The sequence below is a fragment of the Gobius niger genome (genome assembly GCF_951799975.1).
Source record: "Gobius niger genome assembly, chromosome: 1".
NCBI lineage: Eukaryota > Metazoa > Chordata > Actinopteri > Gobiiformes > Gobiidae > Gobius > Gobius niger.
In genome coordinates this window covers 3,412,083-3,436,103 of record NC_136852.1, presented here as the reverse complement: position 1 = coordinate 3,436,103, position 24,021 = coordinate 3,412,083, and the positions used below count along the sequence as shown (strand labels likewise).

Sequence of the window (24,021 nt, the reverse complement as noted above, 5' to 3'; positions counted from 1 at the left end):
TTTGTAGGTCTTTCAAATGAGGTGTTACACTGGCCCACAGGATTTGGGTAAAGCTGAACTGGAGAAAATGCTCTCGGTTCGGGCGGGAGTTAAGAGGTTAATAAATAGGATTTATGCACAGAAAAAGTATTTTAGGGGTAAATTTTGTCCCTCAGCGCCCCCTAACTAAAATATCTTCCCACGGCTCTGTGCATTAGCCTAGCGCCACAAAACTCTTCAAATACAAGAACTGCATGAATTACAAAAAAATATCTCCAGGTACCAGCAACACTCTGGATAACTAGGAAATGAGGCCCTATGTCAAAAATCCTGAAACATCCCTTTAAAATAAATGTAAAATAAATAAATAGTTGTGTCTGCAAGTCAGTACGGGTGAATAGGAAATATAAAGAGAATAAAAAAATTAATGAATATCTCATTTCTAATCATTTCTGACTTACTTTGTTGTATATTATCATAAGGAGAGAGGCAATTTAAGTAAAAAATGACAAAAAGTACCATATTTCTGAAGAAATCTGAAAAATAAGTAGAACCAGGTTTAAATGTATTAGATTAATTTGGTGACAAAGGTGTAAAGATTTTTAAGAAGGGATTTTAGGAAGTCTTAAAGTAATTATCAATGAAAAATAATCAATGGACATTAAAATTTTGCTTTGTTTTTAGGTTTTTAAATATCCTAAGTATCTGATATTTGTCAATGTACTCGGTTTAGTAGTTAGTTCTGAACATGTTTGTGCATGATTCAACCTGTGAACTTGTGTGGACAGATCTGGGATGTGTCCAGTCATAAACACGGCTTTATCAGTTTATGATCATATGATGTATTTATTTAGTTCTGTTTATATAAAGATAAAGTTACTATTATATATCTATTGGACATTATATTTGCCAGGATTCGCCTGAACTTTTAATTGTCATATTTATTGCTCTGTTTTATTGCCTTAATGTTTGGTGCAGCTGTGAGGCGACTTCTGTTGTGATAATGGGCTACACAAAACCATTAAACTTTAAACTTGAAATGCGTACTTTTCTTGTACGTATTTTCTGAGTTAATGTAAAATAAATGTAAATATTAAATCAAAATGACAATATTGAATTTCAAGCAAAAGTATAAGTTCACTTCAAACTCCTTTATGAAAACATTAGTCCAGATACACCAATATTGACAAAGAACTGTGATTATGTGAGGCTGGAAATGAATATTATTTGGATTAAAGACACATATAACAACTGGTGGGTCACTTTCACTGGTGCAAATGCTGGATGCAGTGTTTTTTTCCCCGCAAATGTTTGCGCTCCACCACAAAAAAATCAGGTACTGTGCCAAAAAAAAAAAAACAACGAAAAAAAAAATAAAAAAAAATCCTATAATTATTTAACATAATACATTTCGTAATTGTTATATAAATTGATAGCTAAGAAGTATGGCTCCCATAATGAAGCGCTTGACATCTTTCCAAAAATGTATGGATTACTAAACAAGAGCGGTTACATTTACTTGAGTAAATATTTGGACCACTACTTTTACTTCTACTTGATAAAAAATGTTTTAAAGTTACTTGAATAAATGTTTTGGCTACTTCTGTAAGGCTATTACCCGTTTGTTATAAATAAAAAAAATAAAATAAAAAATAATAATAATAAAATAAATAAATAAATAAATAAATAAATAAATAAATAAATAAATAAATAAATAAATAAATAAATAAATAAATAAATAAATAATAATGATAATAATAATAATAATAATAATAATAATAATAATAATAATAATAATAATAATAACAATAATAATAATTTTTTTTTTTTTTGAGACTTTCTGTGCTTCACCCGCACGATGACGTCAGTGCGTCAGAGCGCGTGCGCCGGTGAACTCAACTACCTTTGCGCCGCCGCCGCTGCTGCTGCTGCTGTTTATGGCACAGAAATGAAGCAAAACCGTGACAAATCAAGCCCCAAACCCCTCCCGTAGCTCCTCGCACCCCCGACCTTGATGGTGTATGGTGTCGCTCGCTTGTACGCGGAGCAGGCAGCGGCGAATGTAGCGGGCGGAGAGGGGGAAAGGAGGAGGAGGAGGTGGAGGAGGAGGAGGAGGAGGACGGGTTTTTTTTCGGGAGAGGGACGACAGACAACATGGCGGCGGCGGAGCTGGAGTGGATCCCCGAGTCGCTCTACAACACGGCCATCTCCGCCGTGGTGGACAACTACAGCCGCTCCAGGAGGGACATACGCTCGCTCCCCGAAAACATACAGTTCGATGTTTACTACAAGGTGAGGCTCCGGGGGCGAAGGGAGCGAGGGAAAGGGCTGCGCTAGCTGTTAAAGGGGGGGGGGTTAACGTTAACGGGCTGCTAACGATGCGGGCTAGCGCTAGCACAGTTTCCACACTCAGCTGGATTTGTGCTAACCTTGCTTTTGTGCCCGTGTCAGTGGGTTTGTAGAGACATGTTTGACGTGTCATGAGGATTGACACTTAATTTAGGCCGAACACTGGCTGAATATCGTAGGGATCGCTCAGAAGCCAGTGACTGTGTGTTATGTGTCGGTGGTTGATAGTGTCAACAACAGATACATTCTTCATAGAGTGAAGTCTATACGTTGCTAGGGCTGGATGGACAGAAATATGTGGTGCATTGTGGTCTTGTTGGACTTAAATGAAAACCTTGACTTAATCATGTGGAGGATTTTTTTTTCCATCACACAAAACAGTTTTTCTGGCTTGTTAACCTCTTAACCCCCGCCTTAACCGGGTGCTTTTTGTCGAGTTCAGCTTTACCCATTTTTATTGTTGACAGTCCCAAAAGGGTCTTGACTGGAGCTTACAGCCTAAAGGCCAGAGTAACACGTCATTTGAAAGCTAAGACCTACAAAAGTGATTGAGACTTTTTCGTTGTGTTTTTGTCGGGTTTTGGTCGGGTATTGGTCAGGTTTGTATCAGGTTTTTGTTGGGTTTTGATCGGGCATTGGTCGGGTTTTTTGTCAGGTTTTCGGTAGGTTTTTTATCTGGCATTGGCTGGGTTTTGGTTGGGTTTTTCGTCGGGCATTGGTCGGGTTTTTCGTTAGGTTTTGGTCGGGTTTTTATCGGGTTTTGGTCAGGTTTTTATCGGGTTTTGGTCAGGTTTTGTTCAGGTTTTCGGTAGGTTTTTTATCGGGTTTTTGTCAGGTTTTTATCGGGTTTTTGTCAGGTTTTTGTTGGGTTTTTATCGGGTTTTGATCGGGCATTGGTCGGGTTTTGGTCAGGTTTTGGTCGGGTTTTGTTCAGGTTTTCGGTAGGTTTTTTATCGGGTTTTTGTCAGGTTTTTATCGGGTTTTTGTCAGGTTTTGGTCAGGTTTTTATCGGGTTTTGGTTAGGTTTTTGTTGGGTTTTTATCGGGTTTTGATCGGGCATTGGTCGGGTTTTGGTTGGGTTTTTCGTCGGGTATTGGTCTGGTTTTTCATTAGGTTTTGGTCGGGTTTGTATCGGGTTTTCGTCAGGTTTTCGGTCGTGTTACGGTCGGGTTTTTGTTGCGTTTTCCTACTCGTTTTTGTCGCTATTTTGATGCTTTTTGTTTCTAGAAGCTCTTACATTTGGGTAAAGCCGAACTGGAGAAAATGTGCTTGGTTCAGGTGGGGGTTCTTCTTGAAATTAGCTCGAGAGGTGGTAATTCAGTCAACTCAATATCCAACTACCCACATTTTTAGAGGTGATTTCCAACAGGTTTATTACACAAGCACTACCCAGTGAGCTTTATACGAAGCGATACAGCAGAATTCAAGATCTCAAAGAATATGAGCCGGTTAACCTCCTTTAGCACCTCATTTGAAAGCTAAGACCCACAAAACTGATTTTTTTTCCTCGCGTTGTTGCTGTGTTGTGTCACCTTTTGTATGTTTTTTTTTTTTCTTTCTTTTTTTTGAGTTTTGGTCATTTTATTGATGAGTTTTTGTCACATTTTTGTAGAATTTTTGTCACTTTTTTGTTGCATTTTTGTCACATTTTTGTTGCATTTACATCCTTGTTTTCTTCTATTTTTTTGTGGCTGTTTTGGTGCTTTTTTCCCAAGAAGATTTTTGATTAGGGTAAAGCCAAACTGGAGGAAATGGGATCCGTTCAGATGGGAGTTGAGAGGTTAAAGGAACGGGCCACTGTTTTACATACTGAGATATGTTCTGACCTGAGCTGTCACTTCCTACTTCACCCCCGTTATAGGAGATAAAGGAATACACTGGGAGAGGCCAAATGCTAACAACATCCTTGGTCGTTTTGCATTTAGAGGTTTTATTTATGGGTTTAATCTGTATTGCAAATCTTTAAAAGTTATGAAATAAAAAACGCGATAGAGCTTTTTTTAATTCTTTTACACTTTCAATGTACTTTGTTCTGTGTATTGTAGATGCTGAATAATAAGAAAAAAAGATCAACAAATATAAGGGCTGTTGACAAAGTGGCAGCAGGACGGACAAAGGAGGTTTTCAGGAGATAAATATCTCTAACTTTACCTAAATCTCACCTTAGGAAAACAGGTTTACCCAGAGAGTAGAAATGTTGTTCTATCTTTGTTTACCAGGTGTACCTCACAACAAAGCAAGATATTTGGGAACTATTTCAGGTATGGGAGAAAGTAGTTATTTGGGATTCGGAGGTAATAGGCCTTTCACTAATACAAAATGTAAACTTTGATCTATTGAGGCTGGAAAATATTGCGATGAATGATTTTAACGTGGACCACTTGACATCTCAGTAATCCCTTCTTCTTCGCGTGATTTTTTCTATCTTGAAAATGTCCTTAATCCGTAAAACTTTTTTGTTCAAGTATTGCAAAAATAGATAATTTGTGAGTAAATGCACTGATGTTGTGACAGCAGTTGGCTTGTACTGGCTGAACGGTTGATAAAGTTGTGTTTTTGGGAGGGACGTTGAAGGTTGGACCGTCAGGAAGTGAAGCTTATAGATAAAGATGAACAAGCAACAACGCTTACAATACACGATAAGGGAGCCTGATATTGCGGTCACTATATCATTGTTTCAACGCGGTATGAGTTAGGGATGAAAGATTTATCGGAATAAACAATCAATCCATCAGTCAATATTGAGATATGAAATTTGATCCATATCGTGCAGCCCTAGTATGAGGACATCATCAAAATGTGTGAAAACTAGACTTCAAAAACCAAAAAATCAGGACCAAAACAAGGCTTTAATGGAACTGCATAAGTACTTCCAAATATAGGGTCGCCATATATTTCTTTAGGAGTGAAACGTGTACATTTTATAAGCCTTAAACAGTATCGGTAATGGTTTTATGAAAAAGGAAGGCTCTAGTTGAAATCCAGTAAAACAATGAATGCAACGAACTAACTGTGGTGCTTTTCTCGACTCTGACGTTTGGCTGAAATGTTTTTATTTCGTTTTATTCTTTAGATTGTGACTTCGCTTTAGTCACGATCGAATCAGCTGAATCACGAATGCTGCTCACAGGATTTAACCGTGAGTTTGGTTCCCTTGCACTTCACTGTGTCGCCTGGATCTAAACTCTAAACCTCATCCAAGGATTATCCTCCATGGTAGTAGAGATTTTCACATGACATCGACTGGACTGGGCTGGTTGAGCTCAGGACGCTTCACTTTTATCTCCAGAAGCTTCTTCTCGCTGCTGTTGTCAGAATGTCAGACCGAAACTGACTCAATATGTCACACTTTCAATTTGATACTGTGACTTGGGCTGGGTACGTTTTTAAGTTTTTTTTATTTTTTTAAGAGTTTTTCTGTCTTGTTAACCTCTTAACCCCCGCCTTAACCGAGTGCTTTTTCTCTAGTTCTAGACTGGAGCTTGCAGCCTAAAGGCCAGGGTAACACGTCATTTGAAAGCTAAGACCTACAAAACTGATTGAGACTTTTTTGTTGTGTTTTTGTGACTTTTTTGTTGTGTTTTTTATCGGGTTTTGGTCGGGCATTGGTCGGGTATTTGTCAGGTTTGTATCAGGTTTTTGTTTTGTTTTTTATCAGGTTTTGGTCGGGTTTTGGTCAGGTTTTTGGTAGGTTTTTTTATCGGGTTTTGGTCGGATTTTTGTCAGGTTTGTATCAGGTTTTTGTTGTTTTTTTATCGGGTTTTGATCGGGCATTGGTCGGGTTTTGGTTGGGTTTTTCGTCGGGTATTGGTCGGGTTTTCATCATGTTTGATCGGGCATTGGTCGGGTCTTGGTTGGGTTTTTCGTCGGGTATTGGTCGAGTTTTCATCATGTTTGATCGGGCATTGGTCGGGTTTTTCGTTTGGTTTTGGTCGGGTTTTGGTCGGATTTTTGTCAGGTTTGTATCAGGTTTTTGTTGTGTTTTTTATCAGGTTTTGGTCGGTTATTGGTCGGGTATTTGTCAGGTTTGTATCAGGTTTTTGTTGGGTTTTTACCAGGTTTTGATCGGGCATTGGTCGGGTTTTTTGTTTGGTTTTGGTCAGGTTTTGGGTAGGTTTTTTATCGGAGATTAGAGATTAGAGTAGAGTAGAAATTTTATAGTAGAGATTTTCACATGACATCGACTGGACTGGGCTGGTTGAGCTCAGGACGCTTCACTTTTATCTCCAGAAGCTTCTTCTCGCTGCTGTTGTCAGAATGTCAGACCGAAACTGACTCAATATATCACACTTTCAATTTGATACTGTGACTTGGGCTGGGTACGGTTAAGCAATACCAGTTATACCAGTTTTCCCAAATTTATTCCCAATGTTTATCCCAGATCTTCCTTCTTCTTTCTAAATCTCCCCCATTTTCCCCCAAATTGTTCCCCATTTTTCACACATTTCTCGACATTGGAAATATTGTAAATCTGCAGATCATCCACACATTATTGTTCTGTTTTCTGGCTCTTTTAGTATTAGTACTGGAGAAAGTATTGGTAAAGTACAAGTATCAAAATAACTGTCCCAGATACCGCCAGGGCTCGACTAAGAGCAGAAAAAGCTCATTTGTAGTTTTAATTTGTTTGAATCATGCGTTAAATTGTGCTTGGGGCAGTTTCAGATGTTTCACACGTCATGTTTTAGGGCAGTGGGTTAAAGGTCAAAACAAACGGGTCAACAACAGGCTCTTTCTCTCCGTCTTCCGTCTGTCCCGCCCACAGAGCGATGCTTCAGTGATGTCTTTTCTCGGTGATGAAGGTGAATTGTGTGTTTTTGTGTTGTGTCGCAGCTGTACCAGCAGGGCCGCCTCTGTCAGCTCGGGGGAGAGTTCTGCGAGCTCGAGGTCTTCGCCAAAGTGCTCCGGGCGTCTGACAAAAGGTAAGAAAAAGCCCATTTAACCCCCGTGTTTCCAGGCTTTAGACGGGACAGTGTTTCCTCACAGCTTTTTGACTGACTGCGGTGTCAAACTGATTACCGAGCTGCACAAATCGTAGTGAAGTGATGTGGCTCGGCCTCTGCCCGCTTTCCCTGAGTCAAAGTCTTGTGATTCTCCTCTTGTGTTTGGCTCTTAATCACTCCACGGTCGTTAAAATGTCACTCAGGGTCAGCGCGCTCACCAGAGCAAATTGACAACTCTGTGAAAACATTTATAGGTCTTTCTTTAAGCTTCATTACAAAATCCACAAGGCAAACTCTTTGAACTTCACCTTAAAGGGACGATACAAGTTTAAAAATGTTAAAATTAAGTATTTTCCTCCCCCTACATGTTCCAACAATGTCCTAATGTGTAGAATGACAAAAAAGGTGTTAATTCGGGTCCGAAGTGTCGTCATGCACGAGCTTAACCTCTTCTACCCCGCCTTAACCGAGTTTTTCCTGTTCTTTTTCCATCTAATTTTTGTGACTTTTTTTTTTGTGTGACTTTTTTGTTGAATTTTTGACATTTTTTTGTTAAATTTTTGACACTTTTTTGTTGAATTTTTGACACTTTTTTGTTGAATTTTTTATTTTTTGTTGTTGATTTTTTTTGTCACTTTTTTGTTGAATTTTTGTCACTTTTTTGTTGAATTTTTGAAATTTTTTAGTTGAATTTTTGACACTTTTTGTTGAATTGTTGACATTTTGTTGTTGAATTTTTGACATTTTTTTGTTGATTTTTTGTCACTTTTTTGTTGAATTTTGGTCACTTTTTTGTTTGTTGAGTTTTTGTCATAGTTTTTTTTAGTCCATCCATCCATCCATCCATTTTCTTCCGCTTTATCCGGGGCCGGGTCGCGGGGGCAGCAGTCTCAGCAGAGATGCCCAAACTTCCCGATCCACACACACCTCCTCCAGATGTTCTGACCCCGAGGCCACACCAGGCCAGCTCGGAGACATAGTCCCACCACCGTGTCCTGGGTCTTCCACGAGGCCTTGTCCCACTAGGACATGCCTGGAACACCTCCCGCGGGAGGCGACCAGGAGGCATCCGGAACAGATGCCCGAGCCACCTCAGCTGCTCCTTTTGACGTGAAGGAGCAGCGACTCTACTCCGAGCTCCTCCCGGGTAGCTGAGCTCCTCACCCGATCTCGGAGGGTGCGCCCAGACACCCTGCGAAGGAAACTCATTTCGGCCGCTTGTATTCGCGATCTCGTCCTTTCGGTCATTACTCAAATCTCAAGACCATAGGTGAGGGTGGGAACGTAGATCGATCGGTAAATCGAGAGCTTTGACCTCCGACAGTCTTTTTAGTATCCAACACTTTTTTATCGCACTTTAATCAGTTAATTTTTACGCTTTTTTGTGACGTTTTCATTGTTTTTTCTTCGGACGCTTTCTCCCAAAATGTTGTTTTGGGAGACAAAAACAACATTTACAGTGTTAATACGTAATGAGTTTTGCTGAATCAATGCAAACAGATACAACAATGCTGGAAGTGGCATGTGGTGTGTTTTAATTCCCTTCTTCCCTGCTAAAAGCTTCCTTTTTTTTGTGCTCCTGAATTTCAGAATTAAGAGCACACGCACTACGGAGAAAAAAAGTTAAATTCTACGGGCGTGAAAGGTTCATATAAACAATTTGCTAGAACAATTTGGACATGTGTTTATTTCTGCATCTTTAGCCGTGGCTTCTCCCAGAAAAAAAATAACCATATTTGGATTAAAGCGTCGTCTCAGTCGCCTTTCGTGCTACATTTGTGAATGATTTCACATGGGCAAGACGTGATGATGTGATTATTTCCAACTTGCTCGGAGAAGAAACATCCTTAAAGTGGACATGTTCGTGCAAAATCGACTTTCTGGAAGCGTAAACCACGTTTTAACGTTGTTCCCTCATTAAAGACAGACCAACAGTCGAACAGAGCTGTTAAATGTAGCTGTTTCTTCTTCTCCAGTGTCAGCGCCTCGTCCTGTACCTCCTGATTACACTTATGTCATTGTTCAAGCCCAAAAACTCGCACTCACGCCGTGTCAGCAGGAGGAGCCCCTGAGCTTCTGTTGTTACTCTTTAATTCTTACAGAGACTTAACACTTACACTTTCAAATGATCAAACTAAATATCAAAGCTGAGGCACCAAAATGTGCAGGACACGTCCACTTTAATCTGAGCGTCACGAGGAGAGTCTGGTCTATTTTTTTATTGCCATTAAAACTAAGATGTTAACCAGAGCCGCCCTCCCTCTCCCCAGACACCTCCTGCACCACTGTTTCCAGGCGCTCATGGACCACGGGGTGAAAGTGGCGTCCGTTTTGGCGAACTCCTTCAGCCGCCGCTGCTCCTACATCGCCGAGTCGGACGCCCACGTCAAGGAGAAGGCCATTCAGTTCGGCTTCGTCCTGGGTAAGAGGGCGTCACGGCGGGATATCCCGACACCGACACCTGAAGGATACGGTTTACAATTCCTTTATGGTTCAAGTTTCAAGCATTTTTTGATTTTGGTCCAGTTTGTAAACAAAAAAAAGGGTCCATCTCAGTTAAATGAAAGACTTTTGCCATATATTGTCTCTTCTAACGTCACAGATATTTCATCACCTAATATCCCTATACGTTATTATGTGGTTATTTTATTTTATTAAGCGTCTTTAGGTGTTTATTTGATAATTTCTGTCCCAGCTTGGATTAGTTGTCATTAGCATTAGCATTAGCATACACCGGTGAGAGCCAACAGTGGTATTGGTTCAGTATCGGATATTTGTTGCTGTAATATCTGATACCAGTATTGGATCAGTGCGTCCCTAGCCCCCGTTATTACCTACTGTATGAAATATTGCAAGGGTTTCTTTAAATGCCTAAAATATAAACTGAAGATGTGGAGAAGGAATACAGCTTCAAAACAAACCTACGTAGATCTTTAATGTGTGTCTTCGCTCACTCCTGTCGTGTGTGGTGTTTTCAGGCGGGTTCCTGTCGGACGCCGGCTGGTACGGAGACGCAGAGAAAGTGTTCCTGTCGTGCCTACAGCTCTGCTCTCTCCACAGCGAGGTGCTTCACTGCTTCAGGGCCGTGGAGTGCTGCGTCAGGTCAGTGTTTACAGGAGCATTCACGTGTTTTTACTCATCATCAGATGCATTTCCCGAACACGGCAGAGAAACGGCGTTAAGCGAGACGCAGTCGTTTTTTCACGCAAAGGATCAATGTTGAGATTTATAGCTCGTTTTCTCCCTTAACGTCTTCATTTTAATGTCAGAGTCATTAATGTCAGTCTTTGACCCAAGTTTTTTCATAATAGATAGATCACGGTCACGTAACCATTTCCAGTGGTGGTTACGTGACTGCTTTAAAATGTGGATGAGTTTGAGGGCAGAAACAGCTGATTACGTAAAAGGCCGTGTTGAGTTCCTCCAGGACTTTGCGGGCAATTTTTGTTAATTTTGTGGCCTAAAATTGATGCCATTTATCCAACATGGTGCATGTTAAATGTTCTCGACATATATAGTGCTTTTCTCCCTTTATCCGGCCCAAAGCGCGTAAGTTACACTAAGGAACCAGTCACCCATTCACTCTCTCATTCATACACCAATGTGCACAGTCACTGGAGGTAAGTGGGGTGTATTGCCCAAGGACACTACAACAGTGTGCATTTGCGGGACCTGGGATTCGAACCCATGACCGTCCAATAGAAGATACAATATTTGGATAAAATCACATTTTTATTTGGGTTATCGTGGTTTGAAATCCTCGGGTCACGGCGGGTCCTGAAGCCAAACCACTTGAGAATCACTGCTTTAAACAAGATCATTCTCTGTCAGGGTTTGGCAACCACCACCTCAAGAGCCACATGCAGCTCTTTAAAGCTCAAAAGAGCCGCACCGCAGGCTTTAAAGGAACAGGCCATACTGTGATATGTTCTTACCTGAGCTGAAGTGTTAGTCTGGAAGTCTAGATTTTTTTACACATTTTATAAAAAGGGCAAAATCGACTTTGAAGTAAAGTAATAATACAAACATATAATTTTTTTGTAAAATCCATCCTTCGCGGATCTCAGCAACTAATCAGAGTCTAGTGTCCTCCCGCATCGACCAATGAGACGAGCTCATCCTGTGAACCAGCCTGTCTGGACCAATCAGGAGGAAAGGGGAGGAGCTTGATCGTTTACTTTTGAAAAGTCTTTTCCTGCTCTCTTCATTTTGCAAACTAAGAAGGGCTTTCTGGTCAAATTTCACTCTATGTCCTCACTTTTCAAACTTACAGACTATCACTTTAATGAAAAATGTAAACCCATAGTGTGTATTTATATGAGTGACAATCTGTAGAAGTATAAAGCAAAATCTGCCCAGAGCGAATGATTTGTTCAAATGTTCTGATTTTATTTCCCATGATCCGCACAGTTTCTATTTGCTCTAAGTTACAAATGTTGAGAAACGTGTAGATTGTTTCATTGTTTTGTGTTTTCTCCTTGAAAGTGTGTAGATTGTTTTATTGTTTTGTGTTTCCTCCTTGACAGTGTGTAGATTGTTTTATTGTTTTGTGTTTTCTCCTTGAAAGTGTCTAACTCCGCCTCGTGTGCGCAGGCTGCTCCACGTGCGAAACGGTAACTGCAAATACCACCTGGGGGAGGAGACGTTCAAACTCGCCCAGTCGTTCATGGACAAACTGTCGACGCACGGACACCAGGCCAACAGGGCGGCGCTGTACGGAGAACTGTGTGCCTTGCTCTTCGCCAAAAGCCACTACGACGAGGTGAGGCCGACGCGGAACATCCCAAAATTAAACATCCTTCTGACTCAGTGTGCAAAGAAACTAACACGCCTTGTTTTCCCTGGTCTTCGTCTGGCAGGCGTACAGGTGGTGTATAGAGGCGATGAAGGAGATCACTCCAGGGCTGCCTGTTAAAGTAGTAGTAGATGTTCTACGACAAGCCTCGAAGGTACGACACAGCATCATGTTCCCTCACCCTGAGCACTGATCAGCCTCTACCACAATTCAGAAAGTTTGGCATTTTCCAAACTCTTCACGCTGCTTTCCTCGTGTGTGCAGCGTCAGAGCCGGGTCTCAGCCTCCGAAACCTCAACCCTTATGAGTGTTCTTTTAGGATTATGGCCTAAAAGGGTGCGCTCAGCTAAGACATTTTAGGCATTTGATCTCAGATTTGGGTCATAATATTTCTCAAAATCATCTCGAGGGCCAGAGTTTGATGATGGAGGGCCGGTTTCTGCCCCCGGGCCTGACGTTGCCTACCCCTGTGAAAGTCTATGGATATTACAGTAGTTTCACCAATTGGCTTTTTTTAATAAACATGCAAGAGGTTTTGGCTTTAGCTTTGAATTTTAAATAACAGTTTTTCAGAAGCAGGTGTTAGCGGCAGAATAACAATAGTGGACAAATTAATGTGTATCCTCCTGTGTGATGTGGATATTCAGATCGATTGTACAGTTCCTGAGATTTTATTTTGGCAGCTCCATCTGAATTCTGTTTTGAAATGTGTCTTGTAAACTCATGAGGGCTCTTACTTATGTGCCAAGTCACAATATTAAGAATAAATCAAATAAATTAAATCAGTAGCCTAGCTTAGCGATAGCATGAAGGCCGTGAATCTGTGAATCTCCAGTCTGCAGGTCAGTGTTAATTATGACAACATGTTTTATTTTAGTTTTTGTCTTTTGACTAAAATCTAATTTAGTTTTAGTCAAGATTTAGTAAAAAAAAAACTTGCATTGCATGTCAATTTAGTCGACTAAAATGAAGACTAATTTAGTCGACTTATATTTACAATATTCAGTATAATCATATTTAATCGTGGTCCTCGACTTCATGGAGCTGCTCCACATGAACAAAGCTCAGAGCTGATCCTTTGCCAGAGGATTTAAATGATCTGAGGCTCTTTCAGACGGTCAATAGAGATTGACAGACCACGTGATTGACGCGCATTGCATTGTGGGTACGAGTGGCGGCGAATTCAAAACAATACGTCTAGCGCTTGCTTTTCGCGCACCGATAGCCATTCATTCAGCGGCAAACTCCAAATAAACTTTTAAATGACAAAAAATAATAATGTACAAGACGAAGGACAACACCGCAGGCCCATACAAAGACAAACTTGACGAAAATGCGAAAAAACGGTACGAAGAAAAGGTGAAAGCAGTGAAAGGGCTAGATCCGTATGAACATAAAGAATGGACTAAAGACGTTAGCATACTACCGAACTTTCAACACGCACACATATATAATTATATGATTTTGAGTGTTAGTGCGTACACCCACGAAATATTTAGCAACTTCAAAGCCCTGCAACAGGCCCAGGTCCAGTTCACCGATGGATGGGTACAGGACCTCGAGATGTTTCGAGTGGACCATAAAACCATCGTGCGTTCGAAGGTAAGTTCACCAGTCAGTCGCTAATTATCCTCATGTACATCATAGACCTCCATAAAAAAAAATCAATAACATTTATATAGGTTATGTTTTGTAATGTCTTAATCAACATCACGGAATTACATGGCAATATCAAAGCAATAGCATGGTAAAAGAAAATTTAGTTGCTATGTATGGATATGTCTACAACGTTATTCTGTAGTTCTGTGAGGAATCCCTCAATTTAAGGTTCCAATTTATCTTATTTGATAAACTCTGCATACCCTCTCTACAGGAAATGCACATTCTTTTCCTATTAAAATCTAAAATAAAATCAAAGACTAACATGAGAATAACATTGTAGACACAGCCCCCTACATTTTTTGCAGCTATGTAATGATCTCCCATGCATAACTTCTAAAATAACAGAGTAAAATGTGTAGAAGAGCTGCAATGATATTCTTTAAATTGTTACTCAATTTGATAGCTCAATTTGAAATGAAAAGCACACAAGTGCATACCTTCTAGTGCAGATTTTACCTGTCATAGGCCCATTCAGTGTTGTTAGGTGTTTTGCTACTGTAGTACCTGATGGATAATTAACCTGTGATAAATTATGGCTCTATTACTACTCTATTTTCTGAAATATGTTTTTCTACATTGACTGTTTCAGGTGAATCACTCCATGCGCCTCAGCCAAAAGCCTCTTCTGCCCTGGGTGATCCTGAAATCTACTGGGGAGGTGGAGAGTGCCCATTGCACATGCATGGCTGGTGTGGCTGAGAAGTGTGTACATGTGGCAGCTCTCTTGTACAAAATTGACACTGCAGTGCGTCTACGAGGGAATGTCACACCCACAGATGTTCAGGCTTACTGGATAATGCCCTCAAATGTGAACAAAGTACAAGGAGTCCCAGGCCACACCATCGACTACACAACCAGTGCAGCAAGGAAACGGGCACTGGACCAGTCCATCAGTGAAGGACAAACTGAGAGCTCACCACCCAGCATCCGGACTCGCATTGGTGGCGGACCAATAAATAAGAGCACACTGGCAGAATTAAAACCTCTCACAGATATTATGCATGCACACAGGTCAGGACTCTGCTCTGTTATGGAGGAGTTCTGCCACCAGTATGCAGACCCTGTCCAGCCTCGTATCCTCCCGAAATCACTCCTCCGTCTCTATGACCCACAGATGAGGGGCAGTGAACTGTCTGCTCTTCTTCAGCACAGTGAGCATCTAAAACATCATGTTGCTGTGTCAGATGCAGAGGCAGAAGCACTTGAAGAGAAAACCAGGGAGCAGCACAAATCTGAATTCTGGCACACAGCACGAGCAGGAAGGATCACCGCATCAAACATGCACGCCGTCGTGTCCACCTCTATGGCCAAGCCTGCATTATCGACAGTGAAGAAGGTGTGTTATCCACAAAAGCAGCCACGTCAACTGTCGGACACTGAACCAGAGCCAATAAAATGGGGAAAAGTAAATGAAGACACCGCAAGAGAATGCTACATCTCACAGAGTAAGCTGCAGCACAGAGAACTCAAAGTGAAGAACTGTGGCTTCATCATCAACCCATCATTCCCTGAATTGGGTGCGACCCCTGATGCTCTTGTTAACTGTGAGTGCTGTGGAAAAGGCTGTGTGGAGATCAAGTGTCCATATAAGCACCGCGATCACGACCTTCTGCAGGCCTGTGAAGACAACAAGTTTTGTTTGCATTTAACAGATGGAATTGTGGAATTAAAGCAGACACACATGTACTATAAGCAAGTCCAAACACAAATCTTTGTTACTAATTCACAATTCTGTGATTTTGTTTTGTGGACAACCAAAACCTGTGTAATCACACGAGTCATGCCAGATGTGAACCTCTGGGGTAAACTTTTACCAGTGGCTCAGGATTTTTTTTACAACGTTGTTCTGCCTGAGCTTTTAGCCCATCATTACACTCATCCAGTGCCCAGTATTTCACAAGTAGAGCCTTCTGCAGAGCTTGCAGCCTCAATCAAAAGAAAGAAAAAAGCAAGTTGAGTAAATTTAGTTCTAGTAACAATCCTTTACATGGTTTTGATCATTGCAGGTCCAGTTTTATATTACTGTTTTTTGTTGTTTTAGAGAGAACCCAATTTTGCTCTGATGTTCCTTTGCCTTTTTCATTGCTGAAGTTAGGTTCAGAAATCTTTTTTGCTTTTACTTGAAGCAATTTAGTTAAGGTTGCAAATATGCTTCTTGTTCCTTTATTGAGCACTTTATTGCTTTAGCATGTTACCTATGTTGAGCATAATTGAAATTAATTTGGTGTTATATGTTTTTGAAATCAGTGTTGGGGAGAACACTTAGAAATTGTATGTAGTTGCTGAATACTGAATATTTGCCTTAAAATCTATTGTGTACTGTATTCTGATTACTTTGGATAATTTTAGAACATCACATTGATTGATTAAAAAAAAACTAGAAAAAAAACAAACAAATGTAGAATGATTGTTGTAAACACATGGAAGAAAGTCTTTCTGCAAATGCACAGGAGCATATCACAGCGTCATGTGACACGTGCAGTGTTTGTATAAACTGTGGCAAAAGGCGCTTTAGATCTTCATTTTACGAGGAAAAGGTTGTCATTAAAAGTTCTTCAGCTCTTAATACATGTATTAAGTTGTTTGTTCAGTTCATTGTATTACAACACGCTTTGATTCATTTTATTTGGCATACTTTATCATAATTTGATTCTGAATTTGTTGTCTCTATTTCCAAATGTTGCCACTTCATTCATGATACCATCTAGTCGTTACATCTTATATAAAAAAGAGCCAGCGTTAATTTCATTCTGCTTTATTTCCGGCTTTATGGAGCAAATGATCAATGATTAACAGAATTTCATACTGGACAGCCGATATTCATTGCTTCAATACAACACTCGGGCACATATTAGTGAGTGCACACGCAACAGTCACTATTTTATCTAACAGAGTCATGCCTTCACCCTCACAGGGCACCACTAAACATACACGTATAGTGTCATTTAGTATGGTGTACTTAGAGCGTATACAGCCAATTACCCGCTCGACATGGATCCTTACATGAGCTAGTTTTCGTGTCGCCTCCACATCTTTTGCTTCCAATTGACTGCGGCCCCGGGTAAATGCTGGGATTTTTAAAGTGGCACCCATTAGGGCAACACTCTCCTTAATATCAAATCCCCTGTCAGCGAGCACTATGTCTCCAGGTGATAGCTTTTGGAGAAAGCCAGATTTTTCAGCAATACGTTTGTCACTAGAACGCCCTCCCCATCCATTCGAAATAAAAGAGATGGTCCCTTGTGGTGTGATGCCTATGAGATATTTCATAGTGTACCTACTTTTGTAGTTGGAATATGTCTCTGCCTTGGCACGTAGATTTTGTGCTCGCTCTATAAAAAGTTCAAAACAGTCAATGATAACTGTGACACGGTCACCAAACATCTCAACATACTGGTGTGGCATGCTGGCCTGTATGCAATGTCTCATTGGCCAGTGCACCAAAGGGCTGAGGTGAGCATAAAGTACATGTATAGTATTGTTAAACACAGTGGATGTAGTTGTTCGGCTTATATCAAAGAGGTGTGCAATGTGCTCTAGAGGCAGATTCAGCCGTAAGCGCATGAGAGTCAACAAGAGCATCTGAAAATGAGAAATCTTTCGGTCTGTGTTTGGTAAGCTGGGACGAATTTGCATCAGCACACCCATTAGCAGAGCAAAAGATGGGAGCCCTGTGTAGAACTTCACTTTTGAGTCATTGTCTTTAAAAAATTCATCGTCCAGTTTCTTTTTGGACAGTTCCTCCTTCAATTTTCGGTTTTCTTCCTGCAGGTGCGCGATTTCCTTTAGCCTGAGCGAACACATCCTACATTCTTGCTGCTCCTCATCGTTGTTTGGACTGATCTGCTCTGGTTCCATTTCCACTGCAGTTTCAGCAATGTTTGTTGCTAAAAACACAAAACAAAATTGAAGACATTATTAGTTATGCATAAACAGACGACAAGGACCGTCTACAGGCAGCCTAAATGGGTTAAATATGATTTAATTAACAGGACTTGATATTAACATTGTACAAGTAATAAAACACTGGTATATTTGTACTTTGGATAGGAAACATGTTAACATGGCAAGCCACTTTGACCAGTGCAGTTTGAAAGTGCTAGGTTCTGATTTTGAAATACATTATTTAAAAACATAAGCATGAAGGCTAGCTACAGAGGCTATTGAGGAAAAAAGGTTTGTCAACTCAAGTAAATACAAAAGGCAAAGTAGAATAGCTTCAAGTAGAATAACAATACAGAGCAAAACATTTACCTGCATTATCCACCTCTGTTAGTGGTCCAGCGTTATGAAGAACTGATGATGGCAGTTTTTTTGCTCTTGCTCTCCCACTTAACCTGTCGAATCTCGCTGTGGTAGCTGCTTTAACTTCAGTATGGCCAAGGTTCAGAGAGGGTGCCCAGTCTGGATCGCATTGTAGCATTTTGTAGGCAGGTTTGCCTACAAACAACAAGGATTTAAGCCAACAAAACGTTCAGTTAACAAATACACAAATTATTAAACTAATCATGCAATAACTACAATAAATATTAACCTACCTTTGTGGAAATGCTTGGAGCACACCAACATGTGAGCGGGAGTGTTTTTGAAAGTAATATTTGGTCTCCGTATGGCTGCAATCCATGCTATCCGTCGCCTCTTTGTGACTTCAGAAACGTGGCTTGAGCAATTTTTCTTCCATGAGGGGATTCGATAAAACCCGATCTGTCCGTTTATTGGTCTCCCATGGCTGTCGTGCGACCGGCTATGGCAGTTAATAACACAACAACTTCTAGCCATTCTTTCTATACCTGCTTTTACGCCGTGTTTACTTGACGATAGCCTTCTGAGTCCGCGCGCTAGCCACTTCTACCTATAATCCTTTGCGGTTTTTAAGCGGAAGTGACGTAACATTTTCATTCTCTATAGAAGTTTGGATGATTTTAGTCTCTCCTTTTCATTTTTATTTAGTCTTATTTTAGTCGAGTAAAATATCTGGACATTTTAGTCATAGTTTTAGTCTCATGAGAAACTTTTAATTTAGTTTTAGTCCAATTTTAGTCGACAAAAATAACACTGACTAAAATTAAGACTAAATATTTTAGTCGATGAAATTAACACAGGTTTAGTGCTGTGCTGCGATAGAGATCCATGACAGCAGATCCACGGCCGTCTTGTATCGGACCCGTCCAGTCGTCATGTCCAATCCGATACCGATGCTGAATATCGGATCGGTACATCCCTAATGTCTGTGGCCTTTGTGCTTCCTCTATAGTAGAGGTGCCCGAACTTTTTGTCTCCGAGGGCCAAAATGAAAAAGTGTCAGTGGGTCACGGGCCAGCGTGAAACACATATAACTGCAAATAATACTAGTTACTTTTTCTTTTTTGGTGTACATTTGCATTTAATTCTATCTATGCAAATAACATGCTACAAAAGCCTAGTTTTAGTAGAACAAAATCAATTATTGTAGCAATATAGTGCAAAATGTAAACAACACCACATGCAGTACCTACAGTGACTTTACTTCATTCATTTCTTTCAAAGTCAAAGAAAATGCCAAATTAGACCAATTTGAAAGTGTCAGTTCAGCATAAATTCTTTTATAAGTCATATATGTCAATGACCTTTGGAATAAAATTTGTAAAAATGGGAAAGTTGATGCTACAACGCTCTGACTGACAAACACCAAGGCTGCTTCCGAAACGGGCAGATTGCTAAGAGCTCTTACGCCAAACCGGATGTGCGTCAGCGTCCGCCATGGCAAGTTGCCTCCGAATTGGTAAGTCAGTTAGGAAGTAGTTAGGAAAAGGAGCCTTGATGCTAACTATCATAGCCACTTTAGCATAGGGACCTCTGATGCTAACTATCATAGCCACTTTAGCATAGGGACCTCTGATGCTAACTATCATAGCCACTTTAGCATAGGGACCTCTGATGCTAACTAACCAGTGATTAGGAGCTATGTGCCGTCCCATAAGCCACTGCGCCAAATCCCCCACCCCCCTCGCCCCCACCCTCGAGTGATTCATGCGCAACCACTGTTGATTGACAGGAGCACATTTAATAATAAAAATAATAATAATTAAAAATTAAGATTCTGCACAAGCCAAACTTTATAAAAGTGATAAATCCATGTTGTCGTCCCCACAGCTCAGTCACATGTCAGTGTTAAAGAGGAAACTCAGTAAACAGATTAAATGCTTTTGTTTTCATTTAGTAGAAACTTAAGCCACATGGATCATTTGCTTAATGTAGCTTTATGAAACAGCTGTTGAAATAAATAAGACTAAAGGGAAATGTTTGGATCATTTGGATTTATTTTTCTCCTTAAATGTCTTTGTTTGGACACTATGTTGTTGTTGGACACTGTACACTAGGGGGCGACATGCACTTTTGTTTGGCCTGCACTCCACCAATAACTTTAAAGAAGAAGAAAAGCAGCTGTTGGTGATGTCACTTCCCTTTCCCCTGTTTAAGGACGGACGGATTGTTCAAATGCTGCTGAAGGTCTAGTTCACTAACTGCATAGAGGTCTAACAGTCGACCCCATGAAAGGTTAAGGAGTTAGTTGCTAGTGTTAGTGCTTAGAGGCTACAATTTGATGGTTTCGGATTGAGCCCAAGACACAAGAACAGTGTTTCCTTAACTTTGCGAAAGGAGTGAAACAGCGCCCCCAATGTGTCGCTGGTGGCCAAAAAGTGTACTGCATCCAAATTTGCCATTGAGAATGAATGGGAAAGAGAAAGTATTAACCAGATGCGGCACAAAAGCAGGTCACTCTCTGGCGGACCAACCTAATTTGGGCACCCCTGCTTTATAGCGTGTCCCAATGTGACCTGTTCATCTTGACGGTTAAAAGATAATTTGGTGCTTTGATTCTGGATAAAAAAAAGTATTCTCTGGAAAGTTTTTACATCTTGCGTGTACTTTTTCGTTTGTTGTCTCATTATCCACAGGTTAATCTTGAAATATTGATTTGGTTTTGAGGGAAACTCTCGTAATTCCCCCAAAGAAAAACAACAAAGACAGAAACAACGTGGCTTTGACTGTGATGAGCTCATGTGTGACCCATGTTCAGAGAATTGTTTACAGATTAATCTTAATGTTCTGCCCTTTTTCTCCTCCAGGCCTGTGTGGTTAAGCGGGAGTTTCGGAAAGCGGAGCAGTTAATAAAACACGCCGTCTTTTTAGCGAGGTAGATCTCTTCACCGTCTCCTGGTCATTTTGCTTTGAATAACCTTAACCTGGATTCTTTTCTTTGGCAGAGAACATTTCGGACACAAGCATCCCAAGTATTCAGACACGCTGCTAGACTACGGCTTTTACTTACTCAATGTAGACAATATTTGCCAATCGGTTGCGATTTACCAGACGGCGTTGGACATCAGGCAGTCGGTTTTCGGGGGGAAGAACATCCACGTGGCCACGGCGCACGAGGACCTGGCCTACTCCTCGTACGTGCACCAGTACAGCTCCGGGAAGTTCGACAACGCGCTGTGAGTCCGGTCGGAGTCGCGCTCTGCTCTGGTGGGATGTGAAGGTCCTCCTGTCTGATCCAAGTCTCTCTCTGCAGGTTTCATGCAGAACGTGCCATAGACATCATCACCCACATTCTGCCCGAGGACCACCTGCTGCTGGCCTCGTCCAAACGGGTCAAAGGTCAGCGCTTTGTGTCTTTACTTAGGTTTAACCTCTTAACCCCCGCCTAAACGCAAATCTGAGAGGATCTGTATCTGCTATTTTAGCCAAGTATAGGCCTCAGGCACTTCCTTTTTTTAATATTTTTTTGTTTTGTTTTATTTAGAAATAATGAGGGGTGTTTTTGAGAAGGAAATAGCATTACAACATGACGAAAAGCTCCAAAAAGTAGACTTTGCATGATATAGGACCTTTAAAGCTTCTCAACTGGAGTTTACAGCCCACAGTCCAGGGCAACGCCTCATTTGAAAGCTCAGACCTACAAAACTGTAACCTTTTTGTTGCGTTGTCGCCGTATTTATGTCACCTTTTTGAATTTTTTTTGTCTCTTTTTGTCGCTTTTTTATTGCAATTTTATCCTCGTTTTTGCTGCTATTTTGAGGCTTTTTTTCAAGAAGCTTTTAGATTTGGGTAAAGCCAAACCGGACACAAAACGCTCGGTTCAGGTGGAGGCTAAGACATTAAAGATCTGCGACCAGAGTTTTTACGTTAACCTCTTAACCCGCGCCTAAACCGAGCACATTTTCTCCAGTTTGGCTTTACCTAAATCTAAAAGCTAAATAGCGTCAAAAACGAGGATGAAAATATAACAAAAGAGGGACAAAAACACAATTAAAATGTGATGAAAAAAGCAAAAAAACTGCCACGAAAAAGTGATTAAAAACGTGCCGGAAAAGCAACAATAACACGATAAAAAAGCAGCAAAAAATTGGACAAAAACTCAACAAAAAAATGTAAAAGAGGCAAGAGAATAAGCGATGAAGAAAGCAACAAAAAACACCATAAGAACTACGAAAACAAGACAAAAACAAAAATGTGACAACGCAACAAAAAGTCACGATCAGTTTTGCAGGTCTTAGCTTTCAAATGATGCGTTACACTGGCCTTCAGGCTGAAAGCTCCAGTAAAGAAGCTTTTCGCTGTGGTGTAGAGCTTTTAAAGTGAGTCTCTTTTGTTCCTGCAGCTCTGATCCTGGAGGAGATCGCCATCGACTGCCACAACAAAGAGACGGAGGAGCGTCTCCTGCAGGAGGCGCACGACCTGCACCTCTCCTCGCTGCAGCTCGCCAAGAAGGCCTTCGGAGAGTTCAACGTCCAGACGGCCAAGCACTACGGGAACCTGGGCCGCCTCTACCAGTCCATGAGGAAGTTCAAGGTCAGGGCTGAACCTTGGGCACTAAACCGGGCTAAAGTTAAACCAGCACTAACCCTGTTGTGATGTTTCCCGCCGTCTCCAGGAGGCGGAGGAGATGCACATCAAGGCCATCCAGATCAAGGAGCAGCTGCTGGGACACGAGGACTACGAGGTGGCCCTGTCTGTGGGACACCTGGCCTCCCTGTACAACTACGACATGAACCAGTACGAGGACGCGGAGAGGCTGTACCTGCGCTCCATCGCCATCGGTGAGAGACAAGTCATCCCAGAGACAGTCCAGGAAACCAAACACATGCTAAAACTACACCAAACACATACTAATACTAAAACTACACCAAGCACATACTAAAACTACACCAAACGCATACTAAAACTACACCAAGCACATACTAAAACTACACCAAGCACATACTAAAACTACACCAAGCACATACTAAAACTACACCAAACACATACTAAAACTACACCAAACACATACTAAAACTACACCAAACACATACTAAAACTACACCAAACGCATACTAAAACTACACCAAGCACATACTAAAACTACACCAAGCACATACTAAAACTACACCAAGCACATACTAAAACTACACCAAACACATACTAAAACTACACCAAACACATACTGCAGCTACACCAAACACATACTAAAACGACACCAAGCACATACTAAAACTTACAGAGGCGAGATTTTATGCAGCTTTGATAATGAGCGCCTCCTGAACCCATTGTCTACATCAGGTCGTAGACAATGGGTTCTGACATTGCCTACGTGTCGTAGGCAATGTCAGGCCCGGGGGCCAAATCCGGTACTCCGGCACAGAACCTCTGGCCCTCAAGATGATTTTGAGAAGCACCATTACACAAATCTCAGAGTACTTTAACCATTATTAGAGTTAAATGGGAGAAAATAAGGTAGAAATTCTGTCAATGCACCCAATTAGGTGCACAGGAACAAGAATAATCGTTTTCAGGAAGAAATGACATAACTCTACTTGAATTATGAGATTAAATCTAAGGTTGGAGTTGATTTGGTCTGGTCTTGGATGAGATAAAACCTTTAGTAGTCGTTATTCTCTTAATTCAGATAACTTTGTGTCATTTCATGTGAAAACACACATGTTCTGAGCCGGGTGAAAGGCGTGATGGTAACGTGTGAATACCTGGTGTGTGTTGCAGGTAAGAAGTTGTTCGGCGAGGGCTACAGCGGCCTGGAGTACGACTACCGGGGCCTGATCAAGCTCTACAACTCGGTGGGCAACTACGAGAAGGTGTTCGAGTACCACAACGTGCTGTCCAACTGGAACCGCCTCAGAGACAGACAGTTCGCGGTGGCCGACGCGCTGGAGGACGTGAACACCACGCCGCAGCAGACGCAGGAGGTGGTGCAGGCCTTCCTCCTGGCCCAGAGCCTGGGCCCCACGCGCCCCGCCCTGGCCTGAGACTCCCCCA

The 24,021-nt window shown here is 41.3% G+C and overlaps 1 protein-coding gene across 1 annotated transcript; it reads left to right on the top strand.

The window, feature by feature from the left end:
* The first annotated feature begins 1,855 nt into the window (after nucleotides 1–1,855).
* On the top strand, nucleotides 1,856–24,021 carry appbp2 (amyloid beta precursor protein (cytoplasmic tail) binding protein 2). Its single transcript, XM_079574322.1, has 12 exons — nucleotides 1,856–2,271; nucleotides 7,162–7,250; nucleotides 9,542–9,693; nucleotides 10,250–10,373; nucleotides 11,865–12,033; nucleotides 12,131–12,220; nucleotides 20,838–20,905; nucleotides 20,976–21,206; nucleotides 21,284–21,369; nucleotides 22,373–22,563; nucleotides 22,646–22,811; nucleotides 23,749–24,021. Exons 1-12 carry the CDS (start codon nucleotides 2,134–2,136, stop codon nucleotides 24,009–24,011), a joined length of 1,767 nt encoding a protein of 588 aa, XP_079430448.1. The 5' UTR covers nucleotides 1,856–2,133; the 3' UTR covers nucleotides 24,012–24,021.